The sequence below is a fragment of the Mesocricetus auratus genome, unplaced genomic scaffold (assembly GCF_017639785.1).
Source record: "Mesocricetus auratus isolate SY011 unplaced genomic scaffold, BCM_Maur_2.0 Super-Scaffold_100021, whole genome shotgun sequence".
NCBI lineage: Eukaryota > Metazoa > Chordata > Mammalia > Rodentia > Cricetidae > Mesocricetus > Mesocricetus auratus.
The window spans coordinates 18,578,334-18,594,700 of record NW_024429202.1 but is presented as its reverse complement, the minus strand read 5'-3'; the positions used below and the strand labels follow the sequence as shown (position 1 = coordinate 18,594,700).

The 16,367-nt window shown below is 39.5% G+C and overlaps 1 protein-coding gene across 1 annotated transcript in view; it reads right to left on the bottom strand.

Annotated features, from left to right (window-relative positions):
• The window catches only part of Lmbrd1 (LMBR1 domain containing 1), an 87,711-nt gene that overhangs the window by 49,087 nt on the left and 22,257 nt on the right, over nt 1–16,367 (bottom strand). The window contains exons 4-6 of the mRNA XM_005086518.4: nt 9,625–9,722; nt 8,533–8,600; nt 2,961–3,049 (exon numbers count right to left, since the gene is read on the bottom strand). Coding sequence (XP_005086575.1) covers nt 2,961–3,049; nt 8,533–8,600; nt 9,625–9,722 — 255 coding nt within the window. The remainder of the gene's footprint in view (nt 1–2,960; nt 3,050–8,532; nt 8,601–9,624; nt 9,723–16,367) is intronic.

The window sequence follows — 16,367 nt, the reverse complement described above, 5'->3', positions numbered from 1 at the left end:
ACCCCCAGAAACAGCTGACCAGACAAAGGTTAACTCTTGAATCCCAGGCATCAGCCTGGGAAGCCAGCATGGGACTGATCAAGACCCCCTGAATCTGGGTGTCAGTGAGGAGGCCTAGGTAATCTATTGAGCCTTGGGCAGCAGATCAGTACCCATCCCAAGTATACACACGGACTTTGGACTCCCATAGAACAATGTGAGGTGCTCTCTCACCCTGAACTCTTGGGGAAGGGTCTAGGCCCTGCCCTATATGAAATGACAGACTATGGACACCCCCATGGAGGGCCTCACCCTCCCTGGGGGAATGAGGGGATAATGGGGAGGGGGGTTGGGGGGAGGGCAAGGGAGGAGGGGAGGGAATGGGAGAGGGACCTGGAACTGACTTGTGAAGCAACCTCGTTTCTTATCTAAATTTAAACTGGAAAATGAAATACATAAAAAAAAAGAAAAATGAAAAAAAAAAAGAGAGAGAGAGGAATTTCTAATGAGCTCTTTACAAACTGATCTTCAGCTAGGATTTCCTTTCCTCCACCTTTTAAAATTAGGAAGAAAAATCCATGTAAGTGTTGGACCTAAAAAGAAGTCAGTACAGTATGAGAGGCATGAAAAGATGAGGATAAGGTTGTTCTGTGCCCCTGTGTGTGCCGAGGTGTGTGGAGCACACGAACACGGGTGAGCATGTGTGTGAACACGGAGGAGCATGTGTGTGAACACGGGTGAGCATGTGTGTGAACACGGATGAGCATGTGTGTGAACACGGGTGAGCATGTGTGTGAACACGGGTGAGCATGTGTGTGAACACGGAGGAGCATGTGTGTGAACACGGGTGAGCATGTGTGTGAACACGGGTGAGCATGTGTGTGAACACGGGTGAGCATGTGTGTGAACACGGAGGAGCATGTGTGTGAACACGGGTGAGCATGTGTGTGAACACGGAGGAGCATGTGTGTGAACACGGGTGAGCATGTGTGTGAACACGGGTGAGCATGTGTGTGAACACGGAGGAGCACTAGCAGCACTGTGGGTCTTCCTCTGCTGCTCTCCACTGTGGTCTTTCATGGAACCTGAGGTTCACCAGTTCATCAGACCAACCAGTCAGCAAGTCTCGGGCTCCCCCACTGGTCTCCAGCCATCTGTGGTGAGGCTACAGATCTTCCATGCTGGCGCAGGGATCCCTACTCAGGCCTTCACGATTGCACAGCTTTTGCCCACCGAGGTGTCACCTCCCCAGCCCATGCCTTCACTTCTTTGTAAAACTACACAGGAACACCCCGTCCTTCTCTTTTTGCCTGCCTTCCCTTAGTCTTGATAATTTGAGGTTAAGTTTTTCTTAATCTAAAGCCTTTAGAGTTTATTTCATTTTTTTCAAGATTTTTAAATTGTATCTAAGTTTATTGTTTTGTGAATTTCATATGAGTGCTGTATTTACATCATTTCACCTGTCCCTCCAAATCTGCGCATGCCTCCAGCCTCCAAACCCACTCACGTTCTGATCTCTTCCATCATTATGCACATATACAGGCAGGTGTCTAAGCTCATTTAGTGTTGCTCTTGTGTACATGTATTGAGGGATGACCTCTTAGAATTGGACTACCTAGTGGGGGCTCATTCCTGGAGAATGATTCTACTTCTCTCAGCAGCTACTCATGACCTAGCTCTTCATCTCTGGGTGGGCCTTGTGAAATTCACCTAAAGCACTGTCACATCAAGTGCTACTGTCACCGTGTAGGGTTTGTTTTGGCAACCATATAGTTGAGATTGCATGTGTGTAGCATCCCTGTTATGTGTAAAAAAGACAACTAGTAGCAAGTGTCCTGGTCCTCTGGCTCTCACAGTCTTTCCACCCTTCTTCAGTGGTGTGCTCTGAGCCTTAGGTGTAGGGCTTGCACTCTAACTGAGGAGGGGAAAGGAGACTAACATGGAGGGAGAGGAAGGAAAGACAGAAATAACACTAAGCATTTTTCATTTTTTTAACTTGAGAGGATCAGCTTGTCTACTTGGTAGGAAAAGCAAAGCAAACACGAGCCAAAATTATATTGAAATTCAACATAAAAACTGGGAATGATAACTGCACTATCTGAAGACAGTGGTGGGCACCTATGTGCTCAGTATGGGGAGAAGCATGCCATGAAGAGCTGGAGGCCATTCTGGGCTACACGAGGAGGTGAGAGCATGTGCTGATTAGATTTCTGGCAGCCTGACTCAAGCTAGAGTTATCTGGGAAGAAGGAACGGCAACTGAGAAAATGCCTCTACTAGCCTGCCCTGTAAGCAAGTCAGTAGGGCCTTGTCTTCATTAAAGGTTGATGCTGGAGGGCCCAGGCCACTGTGGGTGGTGGCACCCCTGGGCAGGTGGTCCTGGGGAAAAAAGACAGCAGACTGAGCAAACCATGGTGAGCAAGCCAGCAAGCAGCACTCCTCCACGGTTTACGCTCTGCTTCCTGCCTTGAGTTCTTAGCTGCCCCAGACAGCTACTCATACATGGTACTGGCACAGATGTGGCAGGCATACATAAACACACATACACACAAATAAAATAAATCTTTTTAAAACTAGATTTTATCAAATCAAAGATACACCAAGGTTTTTTTGGTTGCCACAAACGAAACAACAACAACAAAAAAACCTTCATATTACCAAGGTAGGTCTGGCATCCAGCTCACAGGTACTTTAATAAAGTGGAGTATTACACTAACATATTGAGACAGGGAAAAATTGGCATTACTAATAATCAAAATGATTTGACCAAAGAATTCAGTGAATCATTAAGAATTACTCCTATATATTTAGGCAAGATGTTTCAGCATGTTAAAGTACTTGGCACATAAAACGGATGTAGACCTCCTCATTTAAGTAAAGAATGGTGAAGTACATTTCTTAGGACAATAAAAACTCACTGATTTTCGTAAGTTCCCAAAGAATGCAAAATATGAATTACTGAAAACTGTTTTCAATACTTACGACTACTTCCAAGTTCTTCAAACAGGAACTTCACCTTTTCCCACTCTGTGGAATTTTTGTTGCTGGGAAGATTCAGAGGCACAAAAGCACTGCAAAGGAGAAAATAACTCTAAATGCTTCAAAAATAAGCTAAAGACAAGAAAAGGGTCTGAAACTCAACTCTCAATAGGCCTTTTAAAAGAAAAAAATCAATTCTTCTTCCAAATACTAGTCCTGTTTCAGACACAGAAGTATCAGGAGTTTCTCATCTCTGCACAAAATGTACCACATATATTGTTCTCACCCATGATATAACAAAAGCTCAATGTTGAATTGGCAAAAAATAAATGCATATAATTATTTCAATATATTTATATGTACAACTGAAATAAAATGCATCAAAATAAACAGTAAATATCATACAATGAAACTAGAGATGGTTTTTAGTTTTTCTTCTTTGTAATATCATTTAAGATCCTACCCAATACAAATAACAAACACATTTTTCTTTTGTTTTGTAATCTACAGGTGAGAGGGACACCCTGAAATAGAGGCACCACTACAGAAGCTTACACTAAGGAAAATGGAAAACAGAATAGAGAATTCATTTTCTAGACCAGAACAATAAACCAAAACATGAAGACATCAAGGTAACAAGCAGATGTCTCTGAGAGAATATATATGGGAAATCACTCTAAAGGGTAAAAAGTAACTTTATACATCCCTCCTAAACTGATTTAATTATAAGTAAAGCAATAGGATGTATCTGATTTTTACAAAGAAATAATGAATATATGTTGAATTCAATATATAAAAATGAATATATGTTGGTATGTTAAGGCATCTGTATTGAAAATATTTTCCAAAAACAGCAATTATTTTGAAAGTTCAGTTTTAAAAACCTTTACTCCAGTTCTTATAAAAAGATGAATGGGATGCATATGTCAGTTGATTCCTAACAGGTTAGCTACAGATGTAGGTCAGTGGTACAGCGTTTCTCAAGGGTTGTCTAGCAAACCAAGGCCCTGAGTTCAATTCCCATCTCGTGGAGGGCAATTCTAACTACTCACATTGCCTTTAGTCTTCTTAATCTTCGAGATTTTAATTCTCATCACGTTTAGAAAGAAAAGTAACTACTCAACAGCACAAGGATAAATATAAAAGTTGGTTCACTGTCTAGTAATAAAATCAAGCAGAAGCAGGCTAAATTCTATATACTATATAACAATAGTATTAATTTAACTACTAAGATTTAATTAACCAAAAAATAAGCAAGAAAGGACTACTTATACAATAGCCTAGTTATTTTAGCATAAAAAATTTCTTGTCAGCCCACAAAGTGTATTTTGAATATTTTAGTCAGAATAATCATTCTGTGATCATAGAAAAAAATATTTATAAAAAGTTCATTTAGCTATGATTACAAGATATATTACAAATACTTAAGAGTAGTATTCACTCTCAAAAATTTCATCTGGTAATCAAAAGTGTTGTGCATTGGCAGAATCTAGCTTTGGGGACCCTCACAATCCAATTTCTGAGGTTGGCTGCTCAACAACACAAAAGTAACAGTAAGTAACACCAGAGGAAATGCCAAATGACCTGAATTTTTAAACTAAATTTCAAAAAATGAAATCCATCAGAGACTCATCACGCATCTGTTCAGGCAGAAACTAGAGCAGAGGCTCAAAGCTCTTCCCAACCACATCACCGCTGGGATTTAATCATTAAGAACACAACCAAAATAATTTTATGTAAAGAGAAATACCAATGGGCAGAACAGAAAATAATTCTGTAACTAAATCCTAAACAACAGTACTCAAATATTTAATGACCAATTCAGTAAAGGCAATAATGATCAATGTGCACCAGCACAGGCTTAACTCTTGTTTTCTTTCCAAGACAGGGTTTCTCTACATTACAGTCGTGGTTGCCCTGGAACTAGCTCTGTAGACCAGGCTGGCCACGAACTCACAGAGATCTGCCTGCCTCTGCCTCATGAGTGCTAGGATTAAAGGCGGGTGCCACCACTGTCTAGCTAACTTTAACTCTTTAAATGGGGTTAGGCTAAGGTAAGAGGACGGGAGAAAACAGATCACAAGCAACCACTGTCTTCTGGAAATGACAGGACCCCTGTACTCGTCAACTCACAGAAGCTGGGGTGGCTGCACAAACCCTGCACGAGAGAAAGCCAGTCAAAATCTGAGCATGGTACAGGAGGGGCTTATGAGCACCCGTATGCAACTGAGGCTGTACGGACAGCTGACGGCTGCTGGCTGAGGGAAAGTCAGGGTTCTTAAAAGCTCCTCATAGGTTGACCATGGTCCAGTGGATGGCCTCAAGGGCAGAAGACTATGAAAGGCACAAAGTGGAGTCCATAAAATATTACATTTTTAAAAGGGGGGAATATGAAATTGGAAGGGATAGATCTGGGAAGAGTTAAAGGCAAGATCGTGGGGTGAACTTGATCAAATGTATTGTGTGGAATTCTCAAAAATTAATAAAAATATTAATTTAAAAAGGCAACTGAAACCAATTAATGATGTGATAATATCAGTTTTGAGAAGGGAAAAGCAGTAAATAAGACTATCAGGCATTCAGTAAATGGTGATGATTTATGGCAATCAAGAGTTGTATTTCAACGGTATAGATACAACCAAATCAAATCAATATCTTCTTAATTTGCCTTTCTCAAAAACAACAAATACAGAGCGCCCAGTTTCCATAGTCGTAGTAGCAAACAGAATGAGAACACAGTAAGATTAGAATTCTCTCTCTCATCATTGAGCATAATAAACCTGAAACGCTGCTTAGGAAAAACATTCTAAACTCCTCTTACTGGCTGAAGCATCCTAATTCAGTGTATCATTGGAAAGAGGCAGACAAGGGGCTAATCAATGACTTTGGGGGACATGAATTTGAACAGATGAGTTTAGCATAATCAAACACAAGATTTTCCTACCCTCAACCACCATATCACATCCTCTCTTTCTTCCCAATGGCTCATCTTGTTTCTTCCTGCTTTGAGAAACTAATCACTCAGACCTCACTTCTCACCTGAATCAATAGTGGCTTACCTGGCTGATCTTGCTACCTTTTAATACCTCACTTCTCAAACGCAGTCCCCAAGGGCCCTGTCCAAGCACCCTTTACATGGCTGTAACTTTTAAATCAGTCACATATATTAACTTTCCTGAAGTTACAATCACACATCTCCGCTATCTTCTCATTGCTAAGTAGAATGAAACTCACTTTCCTAAACATTGCACACTAGACTCAGAGCCTACATATGTGTCTAATATGATGTGCCAACTGTCTATGTGATCATTTGAAACATCACATTGCAGTCTGTTGGTTGTTTACTTGTCAGTTTGAGGGGAGAGGTAGGTTTAAAGTCACATACTTTTTATGTCATTCTATAGTCAAGTGGAGCCCTTGTCCCATGAGCTTGGTATCCTTGAAATAAGGGAAGAGATAGAAAAAAAAAAAAAGACACAGTAAGAGGCTGCCATTTGTGTGCCAGGCAGACTCTTACCAGGGACCTAACTTGCCAACATCTTGTTAGCTTGGTGGTTTTGTGGGATTCCTAACAGTAGGAGTGAGGGTATCTAGGACTCTTTTGTCTGCTCTTGGGACTCTCTTTCTCCTACTGAGTTGTCTCACCCAACTTTGATATGAGGGTTTGTGACTAGTTTTATTGTACCTTGTTATACTGTGTTCAGTGGTTATTTCTGGGAGGCCTGCTCTTTCATGAAGAGAAACAGAGGAGGAGGGGGAGTGGATGTGGAGAAGAGTGGTGGGGATTGGAACAGAGAAGAGTGGAGGAGGAGACACTACAGTGGAGATGCATTGAAAACACAAAAATAAATTTTAAAAAATTCTCAAGAAATTCAGTAAATCACTTAACTGAAATGCACGCCTTGTTCAAATCGTCACACATGGTAATGAGAAGAGCACTGTCCCAGATAACCGAAACATTGCTAGTCTTTAATTCATTATTCTTTTACTGTGACTTCTTCAGAGATAGGTGGTTTTATCGCTAGTTCTCAGTCATATTCTACATCAGGGACCTGCCACATGTTTAGTGACTGTATTTATGAAAATGTAAGCTTTACTGTTGCTTTTGTCTATGAGTCTATGATTATCCCACAGCTACAAAAGGGCCTACAAACCACATTAACTAAATGCACTGTAACCTGTATCTGCCCCTTTCGCTTGCTGCCCCCTGTTCTAAGTAACAGGCTAACACACAAGATTTCCATGTCACCAAAGAAACTTAGCATAAATTCCTCTGGCTTTCTTTAGTAGGAAATGAGCTTATAAAAGAATATTCTGTAGCTAAAACAAACAGGGAAACCCCTAATCGTATGGTCTTTTAATACACTCCTTTTACGACCCAGCAAGACAGGCAGAAGAAACAGGAATGTAACTGAATGGGAAGCATATGCAACCACAGTCCTTGGCAGCCAGAGGTCACTGGCAGATTTCATTCCCATCACAAAGTACATCCAACAATGTCTAAAGCATTGAAAGTTATTTACTGAAATGTAATACACTAAATTATGGGTTAGAAGGATGGTTAAGAGTGCTTCCAGAGGATCTGGGTTCAATTTCTAGCACCCATATGAAAGCTCACAATTGTCTACAACTTCAATTCAGCTGGTCCAATGCCCTCTCTGGCCTCTGTGGGCACCAGGCACACTGGTGATGCATAGATATATGTGCAGGCAAAGCCCTACACATAGAATAAAATTTATTTTTTTAAAAACCCACCAAATTAATTATAAACAAAAAATATTAAAAGCGTATCACCACCTAATGTATGTCCTCAAAGGGATATGAGCACATGGGTTTGGAGAGATGAAAAGGAAAGGGAAAGGATGTAATTGTATTACAATATCAAAAGAATTTTAATTAAAATTGTTTAAAAACCATGACACTGAAACTAAGGATCATTTTATTCATCCTTTTTGCTATAAAAATATGAAAGGATCAGATCTATTTTAACAAAGGTGAAAGTCTCCAACAAACAAGGACAGGCCTCAGACTCATAAGTCAATGACATTTCTGTTAAAATAAGAATGAAGCATTCAGAAAGGAACTCACAAAGATTTGACAGGACGGTCAAACTTAAGAGCTCAACAGACACGACTTTTCATTTTACCATGTGAATATCACGCATGTCCATGGAGTAATCCTTGGAGTTCACTCACATGGACAGCTGTCTTCTACAAAGGCCCTGCCACCAACATCTGAGGAGTCCACACTCACAGACCTGAGGAGTCGCCCAGAACACTGGCAATAGTGTTAAGAGTGCAACTTCACCAAGAATTGGACAAAATACAATGTACAAAATACAAATGTACTTGTGTAAAACCAGTAATGGCAGAGGGTACATGAGGAGATGGGTAAAAGGACTAGAAGCAAGAACCAGTGTTCACTGTGGCTCCATGCAGTGGTGACATAAAAAGTCATTTGTTTGATTTTCACATTTTGTTCTGTTTTCCTTGCCAAAATTTTTCTGAATGAAGCTTCTGTTACTGTTACTCAAATAATGTTTCCCGCGTTGACACAATGAAAAACCAAGACTTACCCAATGAGAAGAAGAAGTGCACAAATCACAACAAAGCCCACAGTGTACTTGAGCGCCGTTTTAACTTGCTACAGGCCAAGGGAGAAAACATCTTGTCAAGCCTTTACATAGAAAAGTACTGTGACAGCATAAAAATGCTCTCTTTCATATCAAATATACATTTCAAGTCAAGAGTGCAAGGTTTCAATTGTTAGACAGAAAAGCCTTCAAATGTAAAGAAAACTATAATCAGTATTCTGCATCTTAAGTGTCTTTGCAAGATTCTAAAATCTGGGATGGTTAGACCTTTTTGAAAAGCACGACACTGAAAGCATGATTAGCCAGTAGAAGAAATTGTCAAAATAGAAAAATATTCCCCCCCAAATGAACAACAGCACCTATGATACAATCACCAAAATCAGTGAAAAGAATAAGCAATATTCTTTTCGTTTGTTTGCTTGTTTTTATTTTTTTGAGACAAGGTTTCTATGTGCAGCCCTGGCTGTCCTGGAACTCACTCTGTAGACAGGCTGGCTTCAAACTCAGAGATCTAACTGCTTCTGTCTCTTGTGTGGTGGAATTAAAGGTGTGTGTCACCATGACTGGCTAAGAATAAATAATGTATGTACACAGTTGTTTATGTTTATAAAATATAAATTTTTAACAGCCATGTAAACACATATATGTTTTGCTACATTTGTAAACTTAAGTACAAACAAATATAAACCACTATGTAGCCAGACTGGCATTCAACTTGGCAGTGCTCCTGTCTCCATCTCCCAAATGCTGGGATTACAGGTGTGCACTGCTCCTTCTAGCTTGTGTGTGTGATTTAAGTCTATGTATGACATTTATCATGCCAGGCACTATTCTAAGCATTTTATGCAAGCTAACTTACTTAATCCTCTTAAGTGCACGATACATACTCTAACCTCTATTTTACACACAGGGAGTCAAGGCCCAAAGGGATTAAATAGTTTTTTTCTAAGTCACCCAAGTCACTGGGGTCTAAACAAGGGCTAGAATAAAGTCTAGTGGAGTCATGGCATTTTTTGAAAAGCAAAGAAATAATCTTTTTTGACCAAGATGAGCACTCTAGATTGAGATACTCACAGTGCATTTACTGGTGTCATCGTCGTCCTTCTCTTCATAGTAGAAGTAGACAAAGGGGATCCAGAAGAACACACAGAAGAGTATAACAGAATACAAAGCTGTGGAGAAGAATAACAAATGTCAAATTTACCAAACTGATGTCCTGTGATCTGAACTCTGGTTACATACATAGTATTCAAATGCCCTTTCCTCTTCCCATCCTAAGAAATCAGCAAATGGATTAGAATAATATATAACACCATAGGTTAGCTTCCAGGCAATGTAAAACAAAATTAATGATGGTAACTGTGGAGGCTAACATCCAGGTTCTTATACACACACTATACAAACCTGTACACTGTCTCATTTCAATTAACTCTTGTACTCCTTCCAGCCCAACATTTACCAGTCATTCTGGTAAGTTAAAGAGCAAACTGAAATAATATTGCAATTTTTATAGAAATAAAAATATATGCTAAATATAAACACAGAATTAGCACACTGGTCTTAAAACAAGGTAAAGAAAAGGTAAGAATAGCAATCAATCAATAAAACTAAATTCTGAGTTATTTAGCAGGAGTTATTTTTCTGCTTTAAAATGATGTTAGAGTTGAGATATTTTCAGGTAGTAAAATATTTAATATTTAATTCAATACAAAGCTTAAACCATGAGCAAAGATCCAGTACACTTATGAAGTAAAGAAAACAATATAAGTAACTTTGAGAAACTTGAAACCCCACAAAACCTATTTTTAAAAATCCGTGTATCAGCATTTTCTTGCATACACATAAACTCATGGAAAATAATAGCAGTATAGCATCCTAAACCAGTTACCAAGTAGCAGCTATCACATTCCTCCATACAAGGAAGCAAAGCTACCTGCTCACACACTGACTACTATACATGGGAAAATATCAGGTTGGCAAGGACACATAGGATCCTGTGTATTCCTGTAGGAATGTGAAATGCTTTCTCAACCACTAAGAGTTACAACTGTGAGTGAATGAATATATTTTGGTGTATGCATCCAAAGGAATTAGAAGTGGTATCTAGCTACTTCAATAGCCACACCCCATGCCCAAAGCTTTATTATTTATAATAGCAAAAACACAGATAGAACCCAGGGTCCAATGACAGATAAATAGCACAATATAGTACAATATAGCACATATGTTAAATGACTATTAGTCAAACTTAAAATACACTATACATACACTATAACATGAATACTAAAAACATTCATTAACTGAAATACACCACAAACAAACAAGATCTACATAATTAAACTTATAGGAGATACTTAAGTAAAACCCATGAAGACAAAAAGTAGAAGGGTGGTTGCCAAAACCTCAAATAACTTATTCAGAAAGAAGTGCCTGTACACAGAGTTACAGAATATTTAAACATGATCTCATTTGTAAAACAATGGCCTATGACTGCTGTAAGCTGCTGTCATACTCATTAGCATAACAAGTTATAAGGAAACTACAGCTCAAGGAGAAGAGGAGTCATGCTGTCACACTGTAGCTGATGCCCTGAAATCTGTCTCTCAGGCTTCATGCTATACTATGAAGAACCCTGCGAATCAGTAAACACACATCTTCATCCAAAAGGAAGACATCCATTTTCAAAAGTCAAAGCAGAGGAAACCTTAGGACAATGACTGACAGATAGGAAAACTCAGGAAAAAAACCAACTTTCTGGCAGTGACCACTTCTCCAAGGCAGACAGAAACAGAAGAAACGCAGAGACTGGACAGTTTATAGGTAGTGGCCACAAAACACACTAGAGACCTACCCTAAATGCCAGTTTCTTTACAGCCCAGACTAAACTATCTTTCCCATTTGGTTATTTTTCCTCTGTGTCCTTCACCAAGGTCTCTGCCTTTAGCCCAGAAATACTGTAAAAGTAGAACTGGGCTATTTCTATCACTCAGTCATCCTTCTATATCTACAAATGGAAAAGCAAAAAAGGTTCTTCTACTATCATGAAACAGAAGTGTTTCATTTAAAGATGTACCTCAGACTCATATCTATTGTCAAAGGAAGTCCTTCTTAACTCCACCAGCCAAGACTATGGATCCCCACTCCTGTATGAAGTGTGCTGATACCTGTGTCTTCATTAAAGACTGCCATCAGCAAACTACAGTAAGCAAGTTTGGGGCTAACAGGTTCATTGATATCAAAGATCACAATAGCAGAAGATCTCGAACTCATGGTTTCCTTAAAAATGTTAAATAGATTTAATATACAAGAACCAGTAAAACAAGTGAACAGAGAGCTACTGCCAAGACCACATGCTAATCCCCCCATACTGTTTTCCTTTAGACACAAAAAGCAAGAAATCTGCCTAATAACTTTGTGTTACTAAAGGGTAATACATATGAGACGAACTTAAATACACTAGGTTTCTGAAATTTTAAAATTCAAGATCAGTTTCCTCCTGATTACCAGTAAAAATGGTTAACTTTTAACTCAACACACTATAATAAAGGATAACAGATAGTCTCTGTGACATAGACCTGTAATCCCAGCTACCTTGAAGGCTGAAGTACCAAGATGATAAAGTCAAGCCTCCCGAAACCCCCACCCCCTGCCCCCAGCTATAAAGCAAGTTCAAGACCACCTTAGATGAGTTACTGAAAGCCTATCTCAAAGTTAAAGTAAAAAGGGGCAGGGATTTAGCTCAGTAGTATGCTGATGCTTGCCTGGCCTGCCAAGATCCCGTCTCCAACACTAAGAATAACCAATCATTACAAAACTTTTAATCTTGGAGGGTCAAAGTATAAAGATCTATACTCTGGGAATAAGAACATTTTCAAATTTGTTTACATTTTTCCTGCTGAAGAAACACAGGGTCAAAATCGGGAGCTGCACTGCCAACACTCACCATCTTTTCAGTCGCTTTTGACCTTCCCCCTTTCACCTGCTTCCTATTTCAAATTGATACACGATGGTGCCATCTTAAACTTGTTATGCTCTTAGGAGACTATGATGAGGAAGAAGACCAGAGAAGAAATGAACTCTGACCTCATGACAGAACATACCAGCCCTGGCCAGCCTACCATCCCCGCTGGTGTGATCGCTGCTATTTTCTGGTTGTTCTGTAGAATGAGACCAAAATGGCCACTCTCCTCCCTGTGAAAGTGAGTCGGTGAAAGTGCTACTTCCCACTCTGCTGGAAGCATTCCCAAACAGCTTCTAAGATTTAACAACCACCACACAGTTCAGTTAAGGAAGTTTCATAATGAACTACTTGGAAACTTACTGCTCATAATGAACCAGGAACCAGGAATGGTGGTGTGAACTGTTCCCTTGGTAATTAGTAACCCCCAGGAGATGGAAGGGAGAAGCCATGCTGTGCTCTGTGGTGGGCCATGGCATTCTCCAAAAGAAAGATTTCTCAATTCATTTTATAAAGCTACCTACCTGGGTCTTCATACTTAAAACCTGACAAGAATAAAATAAAGGAGAAAAAAAATCGCAGGCCTGTATCAATGCAACTTGACTGAAAAATTCTAAAAGAGAGAAGAGCGAACCAAATGCAGCAAAGTGCTTTTTACAATGCCACCATTTTCAACAGTTTTGATTTTCTAAGGCATGCAAAGTTAGCCTAATAATAATTAACCTCTGGAGTATTTTTAAAAGACTCACAAAGCCCCTAAGTGGAATGATGCTATTCATACAGAGAAAAGGCTCCAGGTAATTGTGTGTGGTTAGTAAGCACCTGGAATGTGCTCCCGCCCTCTTTCCAGAGTAAGCATATACCTAAACCAAAATGCAGAGCCCTAATCTTATGACATCAGTTATAATAATAAAAAAAAAAGATGCAGCATCTCAACTCCCAGGACATACTAGTCATTTCTGTAAGGAGAACATGACAAAAGTAATTAAAGTCACTCTGAGATTACATTCTATCTTGACCACAGGATCCCTCTTTCCCCGAGAGACCCCAGCTGCTACGCTGTATTATGGCCTACAGAAGAGCTGCTGCACAAAACTGGGGTTGCTGGCCAACAGGCGAGTGAGAACTGGGGGAGCTAGTGCTTCCCTAGCAGGGTCTCAGGAGGACTATAGCACCCGACACACCTCCCTGCACAGGGAGACCCAGTTGAGATGCATCTGGATTCCTGAGCAGAGAAATTGCAACATGAAGTCTGTTTTTCACACTGCAAAATTTTCAGATACTTTGTTGAATGATAAGCGATAACTGAAACAAATTCAGAGAGAAAAGCAAAGCCACAAAGGCATTCTCCTGTATGCCCACTGAGAATACAGAACGGAAAATAAAATTGTTGGTGAGCCTTAGCTTAGAACTGGTATTGTGAACAACAGTCATTTTGTTAATGATTTTGTTGTTGTTGTTTCCTCTTTATAGTGTTTATTCCACAGTTAACACTAAAAGGTCATTTGTAATAGGAATAATTGATAATAAAACAACCAGAAAAAAAGAAGATTAGGCAATTTCTGATGTTACTCCCAATTGTCTAGCAACTGAGGACTAGAATGTGTGCTTCAAAGCTACACAGACGTTAGCTGCAATAGCAGTAGGCAGAAACATAGCAATTAACATTACTAACTAGTTACTCTAGAGGCCCTGTTTCATACAAATCAAAGAACCACATTCCAATTCATAAGCCTGTCTTCATAACTTAGCCTCATTTTCCTTTTTTTCATTTGCAAATTGAGGATACCATTCCAATGATAGAAAATCACATAAAATGATAAAAACAAAAGTTAAGCTGCTATGCCTCTTGTTACTATGAACACCTGCAAGGCTAATTTGGGTCATCGTTTGGAGAAGTCAGTAGAAGAAGGTGGGGTAATTACATGAGCCAATGGTGGGGCTGCCAGGTAGTAGTGATAGTGAGCACTGTGCTCACTTCATGGGCAAAGGGCAAAGGGCAAAGGAAAGGAGGGGGAAGAAATCAGGAAGTCAGGTTCCCCAGGAGGGCACACCCCAGTGACCCTTCTCCTAAAGCCATGGGGCCTCCAACTATTGCCACCCCGACGACTAATCCTCAAGCTACTGTATTGATTGTTCACCATACTTGTCTCTAGTGTCAACAAGGAATTTGCTATGACAAAACTCACATATTACACATGTCAAAGAGAAATTTAAAGAGTTGTGAACTATTACCACAGTCCACTTTTAGAGCACTCTGCAACTAATGCTCACTGCTTCCCACCCTGAGGCAAGCAAGCACTGATCTAGCAATTTGGCTTTTTGGGATATTTCACACACACGGAATTATTCATCTGATTTCCTCACTAAGCTTCATTTGTTTGTTCTTTGTAAATGCTGACATAAAAAGTAACATGTGGGGCTGGGTGGTGGTGGCGCATGCCGTTAATCTCAACAGAGGCAGGCGGATCTCTGTGAGTTCGAGACCAGCCTGGTCTATAAAGAGCTAGTTCCAGGATAATCTCCAAAGTCACAGAGAAACCCTGTCTTGAACCCCCCCCCCAAAATAAAGTAGCATGCTTCTCTGTCACAGGCATTCAACTGTGCATTTTGCAGTACTGACAGCAGACGCTGGAGGCAAGTGAACAGCCAGGAAGAGAGCAGTCTTGGGGGCTTACTGATCTCTAACTTAGGTTTCTGAATACACAGTCCACTAGATGGCCATGCATTCCATTTAAGAATTCACCAGCTTTGGGGCTTTCAGATTCACAGTTTGAGGCTTCTATGAAACCATGTGGCTTGTGGGCACTGTTTGCTTCTGTTAGGTAGATTCTAGAACTAGAACTACCGGGGTCACATAACAGATTAACCTTTTTGAGAAAGTGACAGGCTGTGTTCCAGAGCAATATACCACTTTACATTCCCAGCGGCAGCATTGCTAGACTTTCTCTATACTCTACAATACATGTATAGTATACAGTCCATCTGCTATGGACTTGAACAGCTCCCCAAATTCAAAACAGTATTTTTGAATTACAAACTATGAACTTAATCCGCCACCCCAGCAGAAGCATCTCCAACGTGAAGTGAAGGGAATGAAGGCAGGGTGACATTAAGGTAGACTAAGAGACTTATCATCTCCTACTTGCTTGTTTAAACCACCAATCAGCTGTATTGTAGTAGACACACTCGGCTAAGCAGCCATCTCAGTTGAGGCATTGAATATCTCTCTAGAAATATAATTTGTATATCTCTAGTAATTAATAATGCTGACATTTATTAGCATTCATTTATCACCACCAGTAAGAATGACTAGTCAAATATTTTGCTCATTTCTAACTGATCACTTTGTGTGATTAATGATTAATAAGATATAATATCAATGTATACTCCCTGTCATATGATTTACAATTATGTTCTTCTGTCTGGCAATTATCTTTTTTCCTTTAATGGAGTTTCTCTCTAAGCATTCAAATTAGTGTTTTAAACTTATGGGTTCAAGTGATCCGCCTACCTCAGTCTCCCAAATAGATAAGACTACCACCACAAATAGCCAATCAGTTTTTGTTTGGGTCTTCTGTTCTGAGATCAATTAATACACACAAAGTCCAAAGTATTAAAGACTTTTCTCCTATGAATCAGACCCAAGTACACTGTCTAACCAAAGCTTGTCAGGATTCTATTCTTCCATTTGTTTTAAATATTTGATACTATAGGTTAGGGTATATTATATAATTAGTCTTAACACTAATAATACATTAGTAATATTATATCTTTTAGTATGTTAGCCCTTTAACCATTTCAGGTTAGCCCTTCAGGTAATACTCATCTTAAAGTTCATCTTGTCTGATATTAATAC